Source organism: Salminus brasiliensis, chromosome 5 (genome assembly GCF_030463535.1).
Source record: "Salminus brasiliensis chromosome 5, fSalBra1.hap2, whole genome shotgun sequence".
In the NCBI taxonomy this organism is placed as follows: Eukaryota; Metazoa; Chordata; class Actinopteri; order Characiformes; family Bryconidae; genus Salminus; species Salminus brasiliensis.
In genome coordinates, this window is record NC_132882.1 from 43,497,110 (window position 1) to 43,522,199 (window position 25,090).

Here is a 25,090-nt window from a genome sequence, read left to right on the forward strand (position 1 = left end):
TCAAGCTACGTCCATGTCAGCAATGGGTGAAGCTAGTACTCTCCACCCATCACATGGCCAATTGTGCTCTCTCAGGCTCCGGCTGCGGATGGCGAAGCAGCATGACCTGGGATTCGAAATTGGCGATCCCCTGCGATCCTCGGGTCACAGTGGAAACGCCTTAGTAGCGCCTTAGCCACTTGACCACTTGGGCCCTCAAAAACGTTGAGCACCGATGGCTAACTGCGTTAGCTAGCTAGCTAGCATCCCAGTATCTTCGGTAGATTGAGAACCTTCGCTCCCAGATGTTGGCTTAACTGCCATGGCTAAGTAGGGCAACAGCATGAGCATTAGCATACGAGTGGGGCTGCTCAATCACAGCAGCTGTTAGCGCTCAAGTCTTTTTGCCTGTAAAAATCACTAGTCAGTGCCAGGGGGCATCGTTAGACACGATTTACTGGGGCACGTTCCCCAGTAAAACGTGGCTGCGGCCCACTTAAATCATAGTGGTAAAAAGTCAGTCCTGAGTTGCTGAGCAGAACTACAGAAATTTGCCACAGGCACTACATTTCCCAGAATGCTCGTCTTTTTTGTGTAGAATTTTATTAATAGTAATAGTAATAATAATAATAATAATAATAATAACCACTATTATTACCATATCTTATTATTATCCATCATTCCAAAGAACATAGTTGCACAGCTCCACAGTTAAATGCTGGAGGGGGGCTTTATACCCCTCAAGCCCACAACCGGCATTAGGCATGGTGAGATTCAGAGAGTCCTATTCTATTGGCAGCCAAGCTGCATGTGTGCATTTGCACATCCTTGTCAGCAATGGGTGCAGCTTAAAGTAGCTGTATTCATGCATTCCTTTGAAGGGGTGTCCACAAACATTTGTCATCGCACAGTATCGCAGCTTAGCCTTCCCCTTGGCTAGGTAGTGGTTATTTCCATGGCGCCACTTATAGCGTCAGCGCTTGCTAGCCTTGCTAGCTGCTGTTGTGGACGTGGTTACCCGGCGCGTGATCGCCAGGGCGACCGACTGCTCCGAAGCTTTGTAGCATAGCTGGTCGAAAGGAGAGTGCGTGGAAGCCTCTGGCTTTCCAGTGGGCATTTCCCCGTCCGTCGTCATGCTGCCGTCGCCCTGGAGACCGCCGTCGTGGCTCTCTGGCTCGCTGCGAGATGTCTGTCTGCGCTGATGCCCGGATACGGGCTCGGTGAAGTCAGATGTGGGGATGTTTTGATGTCGGATTCCTGCTGGATGTGATAAGGCCGTATTTCGATGCTGCCTGTTGGCAGTCGAGCGCACCTGCTTTCGCGCTGATTTACGGCCCGTTGATGCACTGCCGTTATTGCTTTCGCGGAGATGTGGTGCTTTCCCACAAAGGCTGGGAGAATTTTAGGCTTGTGTGTATGTGTGTATGTGTGTGTGTGTATGTTTATGTGCATGAGAAAGGCTGAAAGAGAGCGAGCAACAGCACACGCGAGAGAGAGAGAGAGAGTGCGCGAGAGAAGGAGGAGAGTCATTGACTCCACATTAGAGGCCTACAGGGATCACTAAGTCACACAGAAATCCATTAACGGAGCCGCTGAGAGCATCTTTTCATGGTTATTAGTGAGGGGAGCGTTTGCGCTCTGGCTGGGAAACGAAGCCAACGTGTGTTTAGTTTGACTGTCGTTATGGGTTGTGGCTCCTTTGAGAAACACCACTCAGCGAGAGAGAAAGACACACACACACACACACCCGGGGTGGTCTTGTGTGTGCCTGTAACCGGCTTAGCATGGTCACCTCCATCTTGCTCAGCCCTCTGGGTGTATATGCAGATTGGATGGGAGCGTTCTAATCCAATCCCACTCTGCCGTTTAATAAATAACCCCTCTCGGTTAGCCGTCCTCTGACTCCGCCCCCTCCCCCCCGGTCCTTCACCGTGACCTTTAGGCGGAGGGATTGTAAGCATTGTGTTTATCTACAGGTAATGGCTGTAGACTGCGCTGCCATCAGGCCGGCTTTAGATTGACATCAGGAAAAACAGACATCAGTTGCTTCAGTTCAGACCTGCTCCTTCAAAAGAGCTGGAAAACAGGCCGATTCCAAAACCCCCAAACTGTTACATCACAGTCTTGACTCGCCCACCCTGCCCACCGTTAAACAAGGCGCCGGACACCTCCAGACTCTACCAGGTTGCTCTGTGACCTTGGCCTCTCCTGAGCTCAAACTAACCCCACGAAAAAGAGGAAGCCGTGAAGAGCTAATAGGCGTCCATGCTAGGTTGCATAGGTTGCAACGCTGGGGGATAGTCACAGTGTTTAATCTAGGTTATAATACGTGGGTTTGGTGAGCCCCTCACCAGCGCCGTGAAGCAGTCAAAGCAGAGCCAGGATTGGAAAGTGTTGAAATGGGAATAGTAAGCAGTAAGAGCATGCATTAAGAGTAAGTCGCTTGAAACTAACAAAGAGACATAAGTTCATATGACAGGTTAACACAATGGAGTCAGATGGAGGAACTGGCTTTGCAGAATTTAGTTATGTACAGTTGCAAGCAAGCAAAAGAGGAAGCACCTTGGTCGCAGGCAGATACGCACCAGACATACATAGACAGTCGCGAATACATGCCGAAAACGTGTTAAAATAGCACAAGAGAGACTCCGTATAACTCCGTATAAGGTGTGGAATTGAAAGGCACTGAATGCGGACAGGGCGGGGTCCTCTGCTATATCAGGTATGGTGTTATTTGCATACTTGAGATCTCCTCTCACACTGCGCTGTGACTTGACATCTCCAGAAAGCTTTCTGTTTGGAATAAACTTGGTGTGTATGAGTGTGTATATGAGTGTGTGTGTGTATGAGTGTGTGTATGAGTGTGTATATGAGTGTGTGTGTGTGTGTGTGTGTGTGTGTGTGTGTGTGTGTATGAGTGTGTATATGAGTGTGTGTGTGTGTGTGTGTATAAGTGTATATGAGTGTGTGTGTTTTGAGAAAAACTTCGACTCTGACTGGTTTTCTCCACACATTCAACGAACACACAAAGTGACTGAAGAGAGCCACTTCAACAGAAGTCAGTGTGTTTCTTTGAGGTCAAACAGGGTGGTAAATGAGGCATTGATTCACTGCGCAATTCAGTTCAGTTCACATTTAATTCAGTTCAGTTTAGTTCAATTCAGTTCAGTTTAGTTCAATTCAGTTTAGTTTAGTTCAGTTCAGTTCAATTTAGTTCAAATCAGTTCAGTTTAGTTCAAATCAGTTCAGTTTAGTTCAGTTCAGTTTAGTTCAAATCAGTGCAGTTTAGTTCAATTCAGTTCAGTTTAGTTCAATTCAGTTTAGTTTAGTTCAGTTCAGTTTAATTCAAATCATTTCAGTTTAGTTCAGTTCAGTTTAGTTCAATTCAGTGCAGTTTAGTTTAAATCAGTTCAGTTTAGTTTAAATCAGTTCAGTTTAGTTCAATTCAGTGCAGTGTAGTTCAAATCAATTCAGTTTAGTTCAAATCAGTTTAGTTCAATTCAGTTTAGTTCAAATCAGTGCGGTTTAGTTCAAACCAGTTCAGTTTAGTTCAGTTCAGTTCAAATCAGTGCAGTGCAGTTCAAATCAGTTTAGTTCAAATCAGTTCAGTTTAGTTCAAATTAGTGCAGCTTAGTTTAAATCAGTGCACTACAGTTCAGTTCAGTTCAGTGCGCTTCAATTCAGTTTGATTCAATTCAATACAGTGATTTTTTTTTTTTTGGGTTCTTCAGTATAATTCCATTCAGTTCACCACTCTTCCCTTCAATTAGATTCACCTCCGTTCAATTCAGTTCAGGCCAAGACAGCTCTATTACCAGGACTGCTTCTAGGACAGTATTGCCAGAGTGAAGGATAAGCCTGTTTGTAGGTGTTGGTAGCTGAACCTATGCAATAACAGTAAGAGCAGAGCTAGCGCCTAGCGCCAATAACACCAGCAATAATAACATCATCAGTTATAGTCTCTCTCTCTCTCTCTCTCTCTCTCTCTGCTGGTTATAGTCTATAATGATAGCCTGTGGCCTGGGACAGAACCACACATCCTCCACCACTTCAGTCATCGCATCCCTGAGAAACCCTGAGTGTGTGTGTGTGTGTGTGTATATGAGTGTGAGTGTGTGTATATAAGTGTGTGTGTGTGTGTGGGTATAATTGAAGGAACAGTGTGGTTTCTGATGGATCTGTTAGCCTGTTGGAGTGCAGACCGGTAGTGTGTGTGGTTCCCGGTGAAGGGGGGTGTGATATTCGGAGACGTCGGGGGGTGTTTTTCCCCACCGCTGCGGCCTGTGGGGTGTGGGATGGCTCAGGATGTTTGGAATATTTGGGCTAACACAGGCATGCGCTAATGCCTTAGCGAGGGCTGCGTCTGAGAGGGTTTGGGTTTGGTGACGGTGAGAGTAGAGGTGGACCAAGCGGTGATTTGGGGCCTTTCAGCTCGATTGGTCAGTCGCTCATACCGATCGAGGGCGAGGCTGGATGCCGCATTGACCCATCCAGGCAAATTTGGCAGTGCATCGTGAGGCAGGACATACGGCCCGTATTGCCATCTAGCTGCTGAAGGAGGAACTGCAGCGTGCTGCGGCCTTGCGCAAGGCATCCGGTCCAGGTTATCTGCGAGTCTGCAGTTAGCTAAATTAGCTAACGGCCATCGCTAACTCTCACTGTGCACCCCAACAAGCTGGCAGCTGTCATGTCTGACGCCTGACAGCTGTTTGTGGCTCTTTTGCTAGCTAGCTAGTGAACAGATCGTGAGCGGATTTGTCCACATCAAATTATGAACAGCTAACGGTAGCTAGCTAGCTTGTCAGTGACGTCTGGCTCTTCCATAGCACACGTTCCTAACCGAAAAGACCAACAAGGCACAGATTAGCATCTGCTAGCCTAGCTAGACAGCTAATGTAATCATTTTTTCGGTCTAAAATAAGAGTATTACCAATTCCCATGTTAGCTAGCCGCTAAACGCTGTAGATAAAGGCTACCCTGAGGGTGTAGCTACTCTCCTACACCGCAAAGACGGCGTCTTCTGCAGAATTCTGTCGTTAAAATTGCGAATTCTTGCTTGAATCGACTTTTTCAGTCACTATTGTCTGACGTTTTGTAGTATGACTGAGCGCGAAAGCAGCTAATGCGCTAAAGCGACTCCCTGAGGTAAATTTCAGTCAGCTGAAGACGTACAATTATTCCACTGCTGTATAAATACACCGATCAGCCATAACATTAAAACCACTGACGGAAGGTGTCGAAGTGAACAACACTGATGATCTGGTTCCAGTGGCTCCTGTCCAGAGGTGGGATACCTTGGGCAGCTAGCGAGCGAGCGGCCAGTTCTTGAGGGGGATGTGTTGAAGCAGGGAAAGCAGGAAAGACAAACTGTTCCAGATGTTCTGGTCGAGTCCGACTGGGTCAGAACATCTCCAAAACACCAGGCAGGTCTTGTAGGGTGGGGGGGTTCCCGGTATGCAGTGGTCAGTACCCGGTATGCAGTGGTCAGTACCTACCAAAAGCGCTCAAATGATGCTCATGGAGGCCCCACCTCAGAACCTACAGGACATCTTCAGAGGTCTTCTGGAGTTCATGCCTTGATGAATCAGAGCTGTTTTAAGGGCACAAGGTGGTTTTAATGTTCTGGCTGATCGGGGGTGGGGCGGGGGGGACTGCTACAATTACTGGCCTGAAACACATGAGTGCTCTCTAATGGAGCTGAAGGATTCAGAGTTACAGGTAAACAAGCACACACACACACTAACACACACACACACACACACACACGGCTTGGTGCTGCTGTGTAATTGGGGTAATGGCTCAGTAATAGGGAGGTTGTCGGTTCAGAAGCTGTTTGGGCCGTGGGCGAAAACTCCAACACATCTGCATCTCAAACACACAGCTGCCCCAGAGCACACACTAAACACCAACACACCAAAGACCTTAACGAGCGAGCGCTACTGGAGGAGCAGTGTGTGTGTGTGTGTGTGTGTGTGTGTGTGTGTGTGTGTGTGTGTGTGTGAGTGTGTGAGTGTGTGAGTGTGTGTGTGTGTGAGTGTGTGAGTGTGTGAATCTGAGCGTGTGCATTGAGGGTGGAGGTTAACAGGGTTAATGGAGGAGTGTGCCTTTGGGTTCAGTAGTGGAGTGGAGCTAAAGCTCACACACACACACACACACACACAATTGTTTTAAAAGCTTGTTAGGAATGTGTGTGTATACAGTGGCATGCAAAAGTTTGGGCACCCCAACCCCCGTTCATACCCAATGCGGAAGGCCAATTACCCGATCCCCGTTCATGTGAGCTCCTCCCCTTGACCGGTAGGAGGGTGACGACTAGCCCAGGTAGGCAGGTAGCCGTTTCCTCGAAGTTCCTCTGAGAGGTCCAGCTGAGGTCTGGAATGTGGCTTGTGGAGCAGTTGACCTTTATGATGAACACCGTCACCAAGGGCCCTGGGTGGGTATTCCCACTATCAGCTAGGTGGCCATAATATTCTGGTGCACTGATTTCCAGGTCCAGTATTTTCTACAAAGTCATTCTTGAAAGGGTACAAAAAAAAAAAACGTCTCGCGTACACACACACACACACACACACACACTCTCTACTTTTAATAGAGCTTTAATGAAGTCGACTCTCTTTCAGCTTGTAATGAGTGTTGATTAAAGTATTGGCCATATTAAACATGTCACTGTGTGTGTGTGTGTGTGTGTGTGTGTGTGTGTGTCTTTGAAGGCGTCCTCAGGTGAAATATTATCTGAATGAATGGGGGGGATGGAAGAAGCGTGGCGGTTTCACTATAAAGCTGAATTAGCAGCTGTGTGTGTGTGTGTGTGTGTGTGTGTGTGTGTGTGTGTGTGTGACCTTGTAGAGGATGGAGTTTGGCCTCCTCCTGTGGCAACTGTCTACTGCGTTTAATGTGCGCTGGCAGAAACCTCACTGCTATCCCCGGAGACACAACACACACACACACACACTCTCGCACACACTGTCGCCCACACCAGTTTAATCCTCAGACGGCTGAAGCATCACGGCCTGGGTCTCGACATGGGTCTCAAACTGTATCCTGGCCTCCTTCTCTGCCTCTGCCTCTTGCATCTTGGCATGGTCTCAAATGGTCTCGGTATGACCTCAGCCTGCATTTCCTCATGGTATTAGCCTTCATCTTGGGCTGGTCTCACATGGTCTAGGTCTTTGTCTCAGCCTGGTCTCGAAATGGCACTGGCATGGTCTCGGCCTACGTCTCTGCAAGGTCTCACATGGTATTGGCCTGCGTCTCGCTCTGCATCTCAGCATGGTCTCACATGGGCTTGGCCTGCGTCTCAGCCTTTGTCTCGTCGTGTGTCTCAGCCTGGTCTCAGCATTGGTCTCAGCCTGCATCTCAGATGACCATGCTGGTTAGCATCGTGCTAACATCGAGTGATAGAGGAAGAAAGGGGGGTCATCTCACTCATGAGCAGATGCCTGTGGTATCACTCTTAGAAAGGGCCAACACTTAGACAGTTGTGCCACCCAATGTCTTTTACACTGAGCCCTAAAGTAAATGGTCAGGTGGTGAAATAATAATAGAAACAAATATAGCCACTTTACTAGTTTACTATCCAAACCCGCCAGTGAAGCTGCCACTGCCATGTCTTAAATCTTGGGGAACTATTTTACCGCACAGCGCCCTGCATGTGTCCCTCCACCATGAACGCATGTTTTAGAAATGTCTTTTAGGACAAAACTCAGAATTAGTCTCAGGCATCGGACACTGTACTCTCAGGCGTTTGGTGTAATGACTTTCTGGGAGGGCGGTTTTTAGAGGCATTAAGCTTTTCAGACTTCTGGTTCCATACACCACCACTGTGAACGATTCTGACTCGGCCAGTTTCTCTGGAACGCAGCGCTTCACGCCAAACCCAGTCTGACTGAGTTGGTTTACATTGTATCATTAAATTATTTAGCAATTTTGAAAATGTGGTGGCATTCCCCTTTAAGACCGTTGTACAGAATGGTCAGCTGTGTTTGGAGTCTCTTCCACTGAAGCTCGCATCCAGACGAATCTCAGGTAGAGCTGATCGTCAGGGGTTTCGTGTGTGTAGTAGTGGTCGTTCTGTATGACGTGTGTGTGTGTGTGTGTGTGTGTGTGTGGTCTTGTTGTGCACTCATATTAGATTTGCTCTGAATTTGAATGAATAATGACGTGTTTTATTGGTTTATCTGCTGCGACACGTAACTGAGTTTATACATTATTATTATTCACACACACACACACGCACACACACACACACACACTCTCACACACATACACACTTGCTGCACTGTGGGTTTTATAAATGGAGATGTCGTTTGGATGATGGAGTGTATTTTTTGGTCATGGTGTAGTTCTGTACAGACATCACTCTACCACTTACACACACACACACACACACACACACACACACACACACACCATGCCATACACACACTCCCTCTTTTCTCCACTCCATCTTTGTCTACATTGACCTTCACTTTCTCTAAACACCTCTCTCTCTCACTCTCTCTCTCTCTCTCACACACACACACACTCCCTTTCAGACTGGCTCCTCAGAAGCATTTAGCCTCGGCCGAGTGTGTGAGACGTTGTTTGGTTGACAGGGCAGTGAGACGTGACGGGGGTGTTTTGGGGTGTGATCAGTGACCAGCTTGACCACAGTCTGCAGTTTCAGTGTAATGCTTTTTCATCAGACATTCGAGTTCCTCCTTAGAAACCAATTTTTTACAGATTTGTTTCCCACAGGAATGAATGGAGTGCAAAATACACTAGTAATACCCAACCAGCCACCTGAAATACCTTAGCAACCCACCTGGAACACCTTAGCAATCACCTGAAATACCATAGCATCCACCCTTGTAACCACCAGGAAATACCTTAGCAACATTATATGACCCATTTAGCAACACTTCAGCAGTCACCAGATATACCATTGCAACCGCCCTAGCAGTTGCCTAGAACCCCATAGCCATTACTTGAAAGACCACTGCATTCACCCTAGCAACCGCCAGGATAAACCCTAGCAACATCATTGCAACCACTCAGCTACTCCATAGCAACTACGTGAAATACCATAGCACCCACTTAGCAAAGCTTTAGCCGCCACCTGATATGCCATTGCAACTGCCATAACAACCACCAAGAAACTACTTAGCAGCACTTAAGCAACCACTTGCATACTGCCATAGCAACCACTTGAAATACCATAGCATTCACACTAGCAACCACTAAGAAAATCCTTAGCACCACCCTAATAACCTCTTAGCAACCTCCAAGCAACTGCTATAGCAACCAATGTATCCACCTGAAATACCATTGCATCCACTCTAGCAACCCCTTAACACTCGCTTAGCAAACCTTTAGAAGTCACCAGATATGCCATTGCAACTGCCACAGCAACCACCTGAAATACCATAGCATCCTCCCTAGCAACCACCAAGAGACTACTTTGCCACACTACAGCTACCACTTAGAAACTGCCATAGCAACCACCTGAAATACCATAGCTTTCACCCCAGCAACCACATAGAAACTGCCACATACCAACCACCTGGGCTGCGTAGCACTGCTTAATACTGCATAACGCCGCGTAACCAGAGTCTTTCTACCACCGTAGCCCACATGCTTCAGAAACGGTATCTGTATCTCTCAGCTTGTCCAGAAATGCACGTGTAAAGTGTGTCCTATAGTGGTGGCCCAGGAGCCCAGGAGCAAGCAGCACTTCAGCTGTTTGCTGTAGGTATGAGGGTCGCGGGGAGACGAGGAGACTGTAGCGGGAGGACCGGTTGAAATTTTAAGACGCTAACGTGAACGAGGTTATTGGACTTATTAGAACCATAGCTTGAGTGTGTGTGTGTGAGTGTGTGTGTGTGTGTGTGTGTGTGTGTGTGTGTGTGTGTGTGTGTGTGTTAAGCCAGTGAGAGCTGAGTGTGATATTTGGCACAGTTCTGTTTGACCGCTACTGTGTCCATATTTGGGAGGCTTTTTATTAACTGCCAATTACCCCACCGGTTTGAGATGGACAGTCCGCAGCCTGTAGTTTTCCGGCCGCTCTGCCGGCAGCCCTCGGCGTGCCGTAGTCGATACTGGCTAGCCTTTTGTCCGTAGCCCCTTTTGTCTCCTCTCTGTCTCTTCTTTCCTGTTCTATTGTGCTGTTTGTCCTTGTAAGCTGGTCTATCCGGTTGGCCAAGTATCTGTCACAACTCTCTCTCTCTCTCTCTCTCTCTCTCTCTCTCTCTCTCTCTGTCTCTCTCTCTCTCTCTCACTCACACTCTGTCTCTCTCTCTCCCTCATATCAAAGAGGCGGCAGACATCCATGGCAACAAATCTGATGCAATAATGAGCTTGGCTGACAAAATGACTGAGGGAAGGAAGGGAAAATGGTAGCAGGTAGAGGGAGAAGGTGGAGGGTGGAGAGGCACACTTCTGCACTCTGTGAGCTTCCCACTGCTCTGCCGGTTGTAGCTGTGGGCCAAAATATAGCTGTGGGCCATTAAAATATACATGCTTCATTTGCATATTCATATGTCACACTGTGACGTCCCCCCGTTGTCCAGTACAGAGTATGGACATATGGTAACGAGCATAGATATGGTAGGCTAGTCAGGGCAGGTCAGTGTAGTTAGCCGTTCTGACCTAGCTTTAGGTGTGGTAGTCAGTGTAGTTAGCCATTTTAAGCTAGCTTTAGGTGTAGCAGTCGGTGTAGTTAGCCATTTTAAGCTAGCTTTAGGTGTAGTCGGTGTAGTTAGCCATTTTAAACTAGCTTTAGGTGTAGTTAGCCCTTCTAACCTAGCTTTAGGTGTAGTAGTCAGATGTTTTAACCTAGCTTTAGGTGTAGTAGTCAGTGTAGTCAGATGTTTTAACCTAGCTTTAGGTGTAGTTAGCCCTTCTAACCTAGCTTTAGGTGTAGTAGTCAGATGTTTTAACCTAGCTTTAGGTGTGGTAGTCGGTGTAGTCGGCCGTTTTAACCTAGCTTTAGGTGTAGTTAGCCCTTCTAACCAAGCTTTAGGTGTAGTAGTCAGTGTAGTCAGATGTTTTAACCTAGCTTTAGGTGTAGTTAGCCGTTTTAACATAGCTTTAGGTGTAGTAGTCAGTGTAGTTAGCCCTTCTAACCTAGCTGTAGGTGTAGTTAGCCGTTTTAACATAGCTTTAGGTGTAGTAGTCAGTGTAGTCAGACGTTTTAACATAGCTTTAGGTGTAGCAGTCGGTGATGTTAGCCGTTTTAACCTAGGTTTAGGTGTAGCAGTCGGTGATGTTAGCCGTTTTAACCTAGCTTTAGGTGTAGTAGTCTGTGTAGTTAGCCCTTCTAACCTAGCTGTAGGTGTAGTTAGCCGTTTTAACATAGCTTTAGGTGTAGTAGTCTGTGTAGTTAGCCCTTCTAACCTAGCTGTAGGTGTAGTTAGCCGTTTTAACATAGCTTTAGGTGTAGTAGTCAGTGTAGTTAGCCGTTTTAACATAGCTTTAGGTGTAGTAGTCAGTGTAGTCAGACGTTTTAACATAGCTTTAGGTGTAGCAGTCGGTGTAGTCAGACGTTTTAACATAGCTTTAGGTGTAGCAGTCGGTGATGTTAGCCGTTTTAACCTAGCTTTAGGTGTAACAGTCGGTGATGTTAGCCGTTTTAACCTAGCTTTAGGTGTATTAGTCAGTGTACTTAGCTGTTTTAACCTAGCTGTAGGTGTAGTTAGCCCTTCTAAGCTAGCTTTAGGTGTAGTAGTTTATGTAGTTAGCCCTTCTAACCTATCTTTAGGTGTAGTAGTCAGTGATATAAGCCGTTTTAACCTAGCTTTAGGTGTAGTTAGCCTTTCTAACCTAGCTATAGGTGTAGTAGCGAGTGTATTTAGCCGTTTAAGACCTGGCTTTATAAGTGTTGGGCTAGTCAGTGTGGTTAGCTCTATGTTGTCTACACATGGGAGTCTGTGGATTCTGCAGTCCTGGTCCTGAGGTCAGCCTCAGAACAACCTTGATTTTGGAACAGAGGAGTTTAATAGACCCCATTTGTTCCGGGACTTGACACTTTTACAGAGAAACGAACAGGAGAGAAAGACTTAGGGCTGGACTGAGGCTGTTGTGCAGGTCACTGTAGTCCTGCTGTCTGGCTTCAGTATCATACTGCCACCTTCTGGAGGACAGAGAGATTGCAGCGAACCCTTGCAAAATAACTGCAGTCATCTGTCCATGAAAAGCATGATTTCATACATCCAGTGGCCTTTTCTAGTGGACAGAACCAACTAGCATTGAATTCGGACACACTTTGGTTCTTGGATCCATGAAAAATGAGAATGGGAGGGATACGAGTTCATATTCGTGAAGCAGGAATCACACGATAAGTGCCTTTCCTGAAAGACAACGCACACTGGTTACCCACATTTAGATAGTTGCTAGGCTGTTGCTGGAGTGAAAGTGTTCTTGCTAGGTGGTTGAATGGTGTTGCTATGCAGTTGCTATGGTATCCCAGGAGGTTGCTATGATGTTGCTACATGGTTTGCTATATGGTTGCTATATTATCCCAGGTGGTTGCTAGGTGGTGTTGGTGCCTTTCCTGAAAGACAACTCACAAATAATATGTAACAGTTTAGATTGTTGCTAGGATGAAAGTGTTCTTGCTAGGGGCTTGGATGGTGTTGCTTTGCAGTTGCTATGGTATTCCAGGTGGTTGCTATGATGTTGCTAAGTGTTTGCTATATGATTGCTATTGTATCCCATGTATTTGCTAGGTGGTTTTGGGGAGTTAGGGTGTTGATAAACTAGAAAAGTGCATTTCCTGAAAGACAACGCACAATGGGTTTGCAAATTTAGACAGTTGCTAGGCTGTTGCTAGGGTGTTTTTGCTAAGTGGTTGGATGGTGTTGCTCTGTGGTTGCTATGGTATTCCAGGTTGCTGTGATGTTGCCTATATTATCCCAGGTGGTTGCTAGGTGGTCTTAGGGTGATGATAAACTAGAAAAGTGCATTTGCTGAATAACAGCGTGCAATGTTTCCTCAAATTTAGAGAGTTGCTAGGCTGTTGCTAGGGTGAAAGCTCTTGCTAGGTGGTTGGATGGTGTTGCTATGTGGTTGCAATGATTTTGTTAAGTGGTTGCTATGGTAACCCAGGTGGTTGGCTAGATGGTGTTGGGGTACTGCTAGGCAGCTTCTGTGGTATCCCAAGTGATTACCATGGTGTTACCACAAAGTGGTTGCTATGGCGTTGCTAGCTGTGTGCTATAGTGCTGGTAAGTGGTTGCTAAATAGGTGCTATGGTGTTGCTTAGTGGGTTGCTCAGCGATCGCTATGGCATCCCTGGCGGTTGCTAAGGTGTTGTACTGTGTGTAGTTACTAGTGTATTTGTATCATTGTGAAATGATACAGTGCAGCCATTATGAGGGTTTGCATCCGATGCATCCCTTTAAATCCTTTATTCACACAAATGTGTGTTTAATGATGCTGTGTTTGAACACATCGCTTCTGCTTCAGCCGGCTTTCCCTTTCCGAGAGGCTGAGATGGAATACACAGATTTACGCTCCTGATCAGACTCGTGTCCTGATAAAATCCTGCCGTTTCTACACGAGTGACTGGTTTTATGGTTTATTTTATATTGTTGTAACTCATCTCTCTCTCCCTGTCTCTCCCTCTGTCTCTCTCTCTCTCTCTCTCTCTCTCAGAAACCCGTCTGACGGAAAAAGGAGCTGCTACAGGCGGTATAATCGGAGCCATTATCGGACTCCTCCTCCTCCTCGCCATCGTCGTCACTGTAGTGTTCCTCATCCGTAGACAGCGCCGGAACAAAGACTCCGAGTAAGCCTGAGTTTTTTTTAAAAAGAGAATTCTAACATACCTCAGCTTAGTCTGTGAAAAAGTTAGGACACCCCATGATAAGGTGTGTCTGGAACATATTTGACCATCCGTTTGATCTTCATTGGAACAGTGTTGAGAGATAGATGTATTGTTACTAAACACATAAAACTGAAGACCTGGGCCATGCAACATGACTATGACCCAAAGCAATCCTGTAAGTCCACCAAGGAGCAGCTCACCAGAAAGAAATGGAGAGTTCTGGAATGGCCAAGTCAATAAACATCACACAGCTGAAAGAGATCTGAATGGAGGAGTAGGAAAAACCTTCTCCCAGTTAATGTCAGAGACTGGTAGGCGGTCATAGGAAACGTCTAACTGAGCTTATTTCAGCCAAACGGAGGAAAACCAGCTGTTAAGGCAGCTGTTAGGGTGTCTTAACAAAATAATTCATTATTATTAACACATGATTCTTAAATATACTTCTTTATCTGTATGTGTTTTTAATTATCTTACTGTCATCTCTCAATAATGTTCAAATGAAGATCAGACATGTGATTTTCATGGCATGTTCAAATATTTTTACATGACTGTATATCATATCATCAGTTACCACTCACAGTAACGTCACCTGAACTCTGAAACAGACAAATGTGTCTGGAAACAGTGGGCAGTTTGATAAACAATATTTGACAAAAGTATTAGGACACCTGCTCATTCATTCATTTCCTCTGAAATCAAAGGTATTAAAAGAAAGAGTTTATTCTGCTCATGTTGGAGTAACTGTCTGTACTGTCCAGAGATGAAAGACTTTATACTAGATTTTGAAAGAGCATTGCTGTAAAGAACTTGCTGTGAGAGCAAGAGCTAGTTAGTAAGGGCCAAGATATTGGACAATCGCCACCCCACTTCAACCTCCCCAACTCCCCAATTCATCCCAAAAGTATTAGATGGAGCACCACCAACCATCATTCCAGAGCACACAGTCCCACTGCTTTATGCTGGGGGGCTTTATTCCCCCTAGCCCAGGCCTGCCATTAGGCAGCACGGGGCCCATAGGTTCATGCTCATCTGCTCCAGAGAGTCCTATTCTATTGGCAGTACTTTTTCCACAGAGCCTAGACAAGCTGTGTGTACATCTGTGTCGGCAACGGGTGCAACCCAAAATAGCTGAATGCTTTCATTCATTAGTAGGGTGTCCACAAATATTTGGACATAATGTATAGAGGAGATCCAGAATCTGAGGTATCTACTGCAAAACAAAAGTGCAATGCTTTGTACCATGAGGATTTCTGGTATCCATGGTGATGCCACTCCCGTGGTAACTGATTCTTCCCTCTGGAAACAAGTCCCATCTCATTTACCAAGGTGTTGGAGAAGTCGTTATGAACGTATAGTGGTTGCCAGGGGATTTCAGCAACTGCCCATTGACTTCTATAATAAGTCAACAGGTTTTCCGCTCTTCTCAAAGTATGAGTAGACTGAGGCGAACAGCTGGACGCTGCAGATGCATCTACAGATTGTGTTAAATGCCCTGGAGCATTCCCTTAAATAGATCTCAGGTATCCAGTGTTTGCAGAACAAAAAACAATACGCAATGCTTTGTACCACGAGTGCATAACTAATGCATAACTAATTGCTAGAACACACATTTACATATTCATTGTTATGCGCATATTTTGTACTGTGTACGGATGCTCTATCCATATATATCTTGAACACACCTCATACAATCAAATTGAACTGTTATAAAGGTACATTTGGAGCAAAAAAAAGAAGGATCTGCAGGTCATGAAAGGAACCCCCTGCCAACTGTGACGCATGGGCAGTGGCTGTATCCTGCTATGGGGTTGTGTTGCAGCCAGTGGTATTGGCAATACTGCACGCGTTTCCACAGAATACCAGCAAATCCTGGATGCAAATGTTGAACATGTTTATAAGTTGTGATTCAGGCAAATGGGGCAAAATGTATTTATTTATTTATTTTATTTATTTATTTAATATTTGAATGTATTTACTTTGACCTTTGCTGATCCCTCCGTCTGGTGTTCTTCACACCATCTGCACTCCTCACCCTGGCCACTAAATAACAAGCTACCTTATTAACTTCAGTTCCAAAAATGTTTACACTCATTATTCACGGCTTGTGTGTGTTTGTCCCCCACAGTGCTCCACCCTCTCACAAGCCCCCTCCTCCAATGAAGTCCACCATGACCTCAGACAGAGTAAGTAATAAATAAAATCATTGTAGTGTTTTAATTGGAGTCTCACTGTGTTTATAAAGCTGTTACTGTGGTTGTGAGGTGGTTGCTGTGGTTGTGAGGTGGTTGCTGTGGTTGTGTGGTGGTTGCTGTGGTTGTGAGGTGGTTGCTGTGGTTGTGAGGTGGTTATTGTGGTTGTGTGGTGGTTGCTGTGGTTGTGAGGTGGTTGCTGTGGTTGTGAGGTGGTTGCTGCGGTTGTGAGGTGGTTGCTGTGGTTGTGAGGTGGTTGCTGCGGTTGTGAGGTGGTTGCTGTGGTTGTGAGGTGGTTATTGTAGTTCTGAAGTGGTTGTGAGGTGGTTATTGTAGTTCTGAAGTGGTTATTGTGGTTGTGAGGTGGTTATTGTAGTTCTGAAGTGGTTATTGTGGTTGTGAAGTGGTTGTGAGGTGGTTATTGTAGTTCTGAAGTGGTTGTGAGGTGGTTACTGCGGTTGTGAGGTGGTTATTGTAGTTCTGAAGTGGTTATTGTGGTTGTGAGGTGGTTGCTGTGGTTGTGAGGTGATAGTGTAATTGTGAGGTTGTTACTACGGTTGTGAGATTCCTGTATTTGTAAGGTAATTACTGTGGTTGTGAGGCGGTTGCTTTGGTTTTGAGGAGGTTACTGTGGTTCTCAGGCGATTGCTGTGGATATCAGTTGGGTCAATGCAAAAAAGTGTCCATTAGCTTACATTGCTTGTAGCTCCAGTGCTCTTCTTAGCTTCATCCAAGTTGTGTGAAAAGCCTCACTGTGTAAAAGCTTTTTTCAACGTGACCTAGCAACAACAGCCAGCTCTAAAAACTCTAAAAACAGTCAGTGTGTTAATTGCTAATGTAGAAAAATAGAGCGCTCTGTCCCGCTGACGCACTCCGGCGTTATTTAGAGATGTTGAATCTGGAGGAACAAGTACTTTTGTCCTTAAGGGATTAATTACGCAGTCAGAAGGTGCTGGAGGTCTGCTGTTTACACAACCTCGGTACGCAGTGCATTAGCGCTCATGTTTGGCTAAATAACCTCCTTTACCCCGTTCATCGTCTCTCACGACAGGTTTGGGTAATGCTACGAGCTACGAGGCTAGTGCAGCTAACAAGTGAAGGCCTATAGTTGGCAAATAACGCCATGCTAACTGCTAGCAGAGTGTTAAATGCTAGCATGGTGCTAACTGCCAGCCTGGGGTCATATAGTTTGGTGATAAGTTAATTATCATGTTCACTAACTGTGTGTGTGTGTGTGTGTGTGTGTGTGTGTGTGTGTGTGTGTGTGTTGCAGACCGAGCCAACACTCACTATGGACCCCATGTCTCATGAGTCCCCACTCATGTACTACGAGACTCAAAAAACTGAACCAATGACTGTGAGTAAAGTCTCCCTCTCTCTGCCTCACTTTCTCTCTGTCCCTGCCTCTCTCTCTCTCTCTCTCTGCCTCACTTTCTCTCTGTCCCTGCCTCTCTCTGTTTCTCTCTGCCTCACTTTCTCTCTCTGTCCCTGCCTCTCTCTGTTTCTCTCTGCCTCACTTTCTTTCTCTGTCCCTGCCTCTCTCTGTTTCTCTCTGCCTCACTTTCTTTCTCTGTCCCTGCCTCTCTGTTTCTCTCTGCCTCACTTTCTTTCTCTGTCCCTGCCTCTCTGTTTCACTCTGCCTCACTTTCTTTCTCTGTCCCTGCCTCTCTCTCTGCCTCACTTTCTTTCTCTGTCCCTGCCTCTCTGTTTCGCTCTGCCTCACTTTCTCTCTGTCCCTGCCTCTCTCTGTTTCGCTCTGCCTCACTTTCTTTCTCTGTCCCTGCCTCTCTCTCTCTGCCTCACTTTCTCTCTGTCCCTGCCTCTCTCTGTTTCGCTCTGCCTCACTTTCTCTCTGTCCCTGCCTCTCTCTGTTTCGCTCTGCCTCACTTTCTTTCTTTGTCCTTGCCTGTTTCTGTCTCTTTTTCTGCCTCTTTGCCTCTCTACCTCTTTCTCTTTTTCTCTGCCTCACTTTCTTTTCTCTCTTTCTGTCGTTCTGCCTCAATGTCTCCCTGTCTCTGCCTCATTTTCTCTCTGTCCTTGCCTGTTTCTCTCATTCTTTTTTTCTGCCTCTTTGTCTCTTTACCTCTTTGTCTTTCTGCCTCACTTATTTTCTCTCTTTCTCTGCCTCACTTTCTTTCTTTCTTTCTTTCTTTCTGCCTCATTTTCTCTTTGTCTCTTTTTCTGCCTCTTTACCTCTCTCATTCTGCCTCACTTTCTCATGTTCTCTCTCTCTATGCCTCATTTCCCCTCTCTCTTTCTGACCCACACTCCCTTGTTTTCCCTCTGCCTGACTTTCTCTTTCTTTCTCTCTGCCTCGTTTTCTCTCTGCCTCACTTCCTCTTTCCTCCTCTCTGACTCACTTCCTCTCTATCTTCTCTGACAGGACCTGGACTCCTATCACGATGAGTACGATGACGTGGCGCAGGAGCATCCTTTGGACCACAGCGCCCCCTTTGGCTTGGAGGAGGGAGAGATGGTGGATGATGGATACTTGTACCCTAACGAAGAGCAGCAAACGCCCTCCGTCTCCAGAGTGGACAGCTTCGTGTCTCCAGCTGTGATAGTATAGAGAGAGAGAGAGAGAGCGAGAGAGAGAGAGCCTCCAGCAGTCACTTTAACTTGTAGTAAACTTGTGTACTCGTTGTTTTTATCCTTCAGGGATTCCTTTAACGCAGTAGTCCCCGACTCTCTATACTCACCCCAAAAATAGTGGGTCAGCCAAGCCAAGATGAAGATGGGTTCTGTAGTTTAGCACTGAGCTACAGGGCTAATGTAGCTAATAGGGGTGTAGCGGTTAACTGCAGTCGGTACGAGGTAGCTAACTTGCTAACGACTTACAGCTGAAGGTGTTATGGGTGGAATTCATATTTGGTTCCACATCACACTCATCAATCATTTACACGTAGACCATGTACCATTAGACCCCTAGTGGCTAACAAGCTACAGAGCAAGCAATAGAAGCCTAACTATTAGCATCGGGCACACTGCAGACCTAAATCGTCACACACTTGGAAATTAATGGGATTCAAAATGTAAATTTGTCTATTTCTACACCATCAGTTTCAATTTCAGCCACTTTGCTCGATGCTAATTAGTAACCATTAGCTTCTGTACCTTGTTAGCTACATTAGCCTAATGACGCCGCAAACGTGGTTCGGCTGATGGACCATATTTTTGGGGGGTTGGGGGCTGGCTAAAAAATTTGTGCTTGTCTGAACAACTACTGTAAACATGTAATTAATTTTATTTGGTGCCAAAATCTGTAACCGTGGGGATGAACAACCACCAATAGATTTTGTACAGAAATTCTGAAGTTCTGTTCACGCTTTACAGCTATACGAAGCGAGCTAGAGGTGGCGAACAAAGTCATTGACCAGTCAATCAGTCTAAATCAATGGGTTTAGAACATTTATTAACATCAAGGGGGTGGAGAACATTTCCTGCACTGCAGGTGGCGCTGTCATCCCTATAAGAAGTATACTGAGGCCTTAAGAAACGCTCTCCACCCCGTTACACCTATTGGTTTTGACTGGCCCGCGACTGGATGCAACAAGTGGAAAAAGTTACCGATCGCCATCAAACCGAGGAAAACACATCGCCGATGCGTCAAGATCACTGACCAATCATCAACTCACCCGAGACTAGCCCTAGCCTGTTAGCCATAATCATGCTAATGCTAGCAGTGCTTACCAGTTCTTACCAGTGCCATGTTTATCACTTTCTCATTAGTCCGCTAGGCTCAGATCCAGTTTGCCATTGTAGCTAGCGTTTTTTGCGTTGTTGGCTAGCCTAAAGATTACTGAATGTTTTTAAAGATTTTTAACTAATTTGAAAAAATTATGCCAAATAAAGACTAAGGCTGCGTCCAAACCTGCCTACTACCGTGCTTTGCCTTCTACAACTGGCAATGTGCTTAAATCCATCTGCTAGCTAAGGCTCCCCAATCACACGATGCTACCATTCTGGTAGCTGGCTAGCATGTGCTTCCTCCTCCTGAAGTTCCACCATGTCTTTTCAAACTGCTTTGAAGCTCAGCCTTCAGGTGACCACACTGGCTACAAATGTAGATGTGATAGGGGGGAGAGGGAGGGGCATCCTAGTAAGAGTAGTAAGCTAGTTAGGCTCTCTGGGACTCCGGTTTACGTATGGCTGGGGCATCACTGGGTATCGTCCAGTGTCCTTGGCTGTATTCTGATGTACTGTTTGGTGGCGTGTTACGGTGGCATGCGGACGCAGCCTATGTGTTACAATGCTTTACGTCTCCAGTGCCATTTTATCACGTAGTGTCTTTCTTCTCTGAGCTGCTTGTAGTTAGTCATTACGCTGCTTTTTTTGGCGCATAAATTAAAAAGTGATCGCTGCAATCACCTGATCGTGAATCAGGGTTGATTTTGTTCTTAAAGGGAATCCAGGTCGGAGAGATGTTTTACTGTGATTGTGTTTATTTACAATATTTACGTGGGTATTTTAGCATTAAGTCATAGGTTAAGTCGTTGTCTACCTTTTAGTTAAGTCTTTTTACATTTACATATATAGACTTTTATACCTTCCAGCACAAAATGAAGAATTCTGAGGCCTGTTTCCTTCGCTCTGAGCGTGTGAACATGCCTTACAAGGAATAGTTTGATCTTTGAGTTGATCACGGACCCCAGATACAGCTGATAAGCATAGACATCTTTGATATATTTTGAAATTTGCCTCTTTAATTTAGATCGGGAGATGCTAGGCTAACATTGCTAACAAACACTGGGTTTTAAACTGTCACCAAACTCAACTTGTAAATACACCTGTCTCTCAAATCAAATCGATGTGATTTACTTGAGTCTGTCAACGCAAAACTAGCCATTTCAGTTTGCTTAACCATTTACTTTTTAGGTCTATTTGTGCTGTTTCACTGTTTTTCTTTAACTTGGCAATGTAGATTTTAAAAAAGCAAATAGATATAACAGATATTTCAGATTTCGGGCGTTTCTTAATCGAGATGAGATTGGTGACAGTCCAATCCTAGTGTTTGTTAGCAATGTTAGCCTAGCATCTCCTGTTTTAAACTAAAGAAGCACAAATCGGATGTTATACATGTCTTGGCTGACTGACTGCATCTGGGGTCAGTGGTCGGTCATATTCATGTAATTTTTTTTTTCTTTTTTTCTTACCGAACTACTCCTTTAAGGCCGTACTTCTGTTAAACCTTTTTGACTACTTTTATACTGTGAAGATCTTTGTGATTGATTATTTCCACTGTTGCAATTAATAATTAATAACCTTATCATAACCTTTGTCATTATTCATTTTTGATCTAACTAACAGTATTAGCGTAATAAACTGGTGGTGGTTGACTTTTTAATATATAGACAATAAAAATAATTGCATAAAACAGAGACTTGAACAGGGGAGATATCTTACATTTATTATGATTATTTTTATTTTATTATTTTATTTTTACCTGTCTTACACTGTGCTTTTCAAATCTGAAAAAAATCTTAATAAACTAAACACAGCATCAAATGTTTGGATTTGAGCTATCTGAATACAGATAAAATGGGTTTTTATTATTCATTATTAATAATAATTCATTATATTAATTATCTGGGTATAATCCAAGTGACTTTGACAGGCTTGGTCAGAACATCTCCGAAACATCAGGCAGGTCTTGTGTGTTTTTTGTGGCGTACAGTGGTCAGTACCTACCAAAGCTCATTGAAACTCAGGGAGGCTCCGCCCAACTTACAGGACTTGAATCTTAATCTACTGCTAAAACGTCTTGGTGTTCCTGATACCACAGGACACCTTCAGAGGTCTTGTGGAGTCCAAGCTTCGACGGGTCAGAGCTGTTTTAACTGCACGTGTGACTTACACGGTATTCGACAGGTGGTTTTTATGTTGTGGCCGATGATAAAAAGACTACCCTGATACAGGACTTGGCTAGTGGACACGTCTATAGGCCTGTATGCTGAGTTTGAGCATTTGTTGTTGACCGCCAAGGCGCACTTTCACCTCTAGATGGCGGCAAAGGACCAAACCAGTACACACTCTTTCATACAGCTGACCTCTGAACCCCATTTCTGTTCTTATTTTATATTAAATATTTTTGATATTGGTATTCCCATTCCTATATTTGGAATATTAGCTTATGTGATGTATTAAATGTTGATTTGTAGCTAAGCAATTCACTCTGGATGAGCATTTCCTTCAGTTAAAACAACCCCATAACGGAGTAAAGTAACTTTAATAAACCAAAGACACTTGTTTATATAAACGTAGTGCTAACACAAGAGTGAAGTAAAAATATGGGTGGTTATAATGCAAAATCACTCAGCTAATATTATCAAATCTGCATAACAGTACAGTAAAACAATTTTTGGAAAGTAGCTAAGTAGTGAGATATTTGACATATATAAGATAAATATTAAGGCCGCAAATTAGATTTCTAGTGGTTGTAGATGTAATCAGGCCAAGATGGTATTTTATTTATATTATATATATATATATATATATATATATATATAATATGTGTGTGTGTAATATATATATTTATATGTATTTTATATATATATATATATATATATATATATATATATTGAAGTCATAATATACATTGAGGTCACAGAATAATATGTTCAGTCCACACATTAAAATATTGAGGCTACAAGATGATATTTGGAGGCCACAACATAATATATTGATAATATAGCTCAAGTTCCTAGTTAAAAAAAATAAATATATATATAGAGGCCATGAGATTATGAGGCCACAAAATAATATTTAAAGGCCACATGATAATATACTAAGGCCACAAAGTCATAGAGTACGGCCTTATGGCCAAAAGATAATGTATTATCTTGTGGCCTCAGGATATAAACAGCCACCATGTGTCCTTAGGGGCTCCATAGGTAACCAAACTCCTTCATATAATACTCCGCCTAGCAACCGTATCCATGCACTATTTGTCAGACTGTTGCTGATGGGCAGTTGTCTGACATTTAAAAAATTTTGTAGAATATTACCATATTTTTATATATTCTAGAAATATATTTTGATTATAAATGAGTAGTTAGTATTTTTGTACAGGCCGCCTACTATAGTACATTACAGTGAACAGGGGGATCTTATATACCTAAAATACTGGGTCATAACCAGAAAGGTCAGGCTGTGCCAGTTGTACTCTAGGGTCCCCCTTCGCCACTAGAGGTCGCTGTGTTGCAGACTGACTCTACATGAAAAGGCTGTAATGCAGCTGCAGGCCCGGTTTGCCCTTTACCGACATGATTCTTATTCAACTCAAATACAACTATTAATCATCACAATGTACAAAAACAAAGAGGTGAAACTACTGTGGTCAGTAACGGTGTCACTGCAGTCTTAAGCATGGCCGACACAGAGGCCTATAATCAGCCTCTCTGCTAGAGCAGATGGACGACCTCTATACAGAAGCATGTACTGAAGGGCCGGCACTGCAGAATATCGTATTTAATCAAGTGAAGGAATCGGATATGCAGGCAGTCAGTCTTATATCTCTCATGGTTACGATACGAATACTGAATCTGAATTTAGACAATCAGCGTAGATGATGATGTCAGAATATTAATTTTCCTTGTCCTTGGTAGTTCTGACCTGGCAAGGACGGGAGGACGCAGGGCCGGCCCAAACTTGTGGGGAGAAGTGTCCCAAAAGTATTGGGACACCTACACATTACACCTACAGGAGCGTTTATGGCATCCCGTTCGAGTCGGCAGAGCCTTGGAGACATCACGGAAAAGCTAGGCTAGTAGCGTTAGCGTTAGCAAGCTGAGGTAACAGACCACTAGCATATGTCTGTTTGTCTGATAGACTGGAGGCCTTTCCTCTGTGTACTTTTCAGCCACATATCAGCTTCTGGACAGTTTTGGAGGACATTAAGGCGTCCCTCTGTCTGTCTGCGTGGCGATAAGCACTAGGACCCGAGCTGGAAATAATGGGAAATGTACCGCTAGCAAAGACGGATGATCGTTCAAACGGCTGGAAACAACACCTGCTTAAAATTAGTGTACCGTAGAATTCTGGCGCTGAATTTTTGCTATGTTCTGCAGTAAGAATTCGTTCCTTGTGCTGTAGTAATGTGTTACAGTGCACCAGCCGGCGGCAGGTCCTGTTACAGAACCACGCTGGAGTTCTGGGAGCTCTTCAGAACCACCCGTTCTTTCACTAACCTGAGGAAAGGCAGACTGCATGGCTAGGGGCTTGGTTTTTCACACCTGAATTCAGTGATTAAGAGGTAAGAGTTGTGTCCCAATACTTTTGTCCTTTAATGTAGCTTGGCTATGCTCACAGTGTTCCTGTTCCTGATTATAGTGGCAGCTGTCAACACACAGCACACAGCACACATCGTCCCAGAAGGCCGAAGACACGTTTATTGGGGCGTGAATCAAAGTTGGCGCACCTCTAGGGGACAGAAGGGGACAAAGCGTCCGAATCCGAGCATCTGTACCTATATTTGCGTGACACTGAGCTGCTCATCTTCTGAATGAAAATGTGAGAGAGTGCAGTGCTATGTCCCGAGGAGCTAGCGTGAGTGTGTGTGTGAGTGTCTGTGAGTGTGTGCGAATGTGCTGTGTCATCAGGCTCTTTTCTATCCTGCTAGGCCCGTATCATCCGCTCAGAACATGAAGCCCATGCCAATGCCTCTTCAGCTGCTGTGAGGTCGGAAGAGATGGAGAAAGAGAGGGAGAGCGCGAGAGAGGGAGCGCGAGAGAGAGGGAGACGAAGGCTTAAGGCGTAAGAGGTGAACTCGACGCCCCCAAAATAATCCCAAATGTTCCCACTGCAGCCTTTCCAGCCTTAGTCATGGGTAACCCAGGGACAGCTGTTGCCAGGCAACCAATGACATCACCACAGCAACAATCCTCAGCTTCATCTAAAGGACCGGGGAAAGAGACTGAGAACGTCTGGCTTAGTTTATCAGTCGAAATGCAGGGTATTCCTGTCTGCCCTGTGAGAGTGTGTGTGTGTGTGTGTGTGTGTGTGTGTGATTGAGAGCGCAGGGTGGGCAGACGGAAGCACTACCTGAGAGCGATCCGTGCTATTGATTTTGATTGTCCGAGTACAAGCTCTGCAGTGTCGGACCGAACATCCTATTCACTAT

The 25,090-nt window shown here is 44.9% G+C and overlaps 1 protein-coding gene across 1 annotated transcript in view; it reads left to right on the forward strand.

Annotated features, from left to right (window-relative positions):
• The window catches only part of LOC140556522 (poliovirus receptor), an 83,333-nt gene extending 61,862 nt beyond the window's left edge, over nt 1-21,471 (forward strand). Inside the window, exons 7-10 of the mRNA XM_072680535.1 lie at nt 13,612-13,744; nt 15,909-15,966; nt 17,246-17,329; nt 18,356-21,471. Of these exons, the coding sequence (XP_072536636.1) occupies nt 13,612-13,744; nt 15,909-15,966; nt 17,246-17,329; nt 18,356-18,541 (461 nt within the window). The 3' untranslated portion in view covers nt 18,542-21,471. The remainder of the gene's footprint in view (nt 1-13,611; nt 13,745-15,908; nt 15,967-17,245; nt 17,330-18,355) is intronic.
• Nucleotides 21,472-25,090: the final 3,619 nt, after the last annotated feature.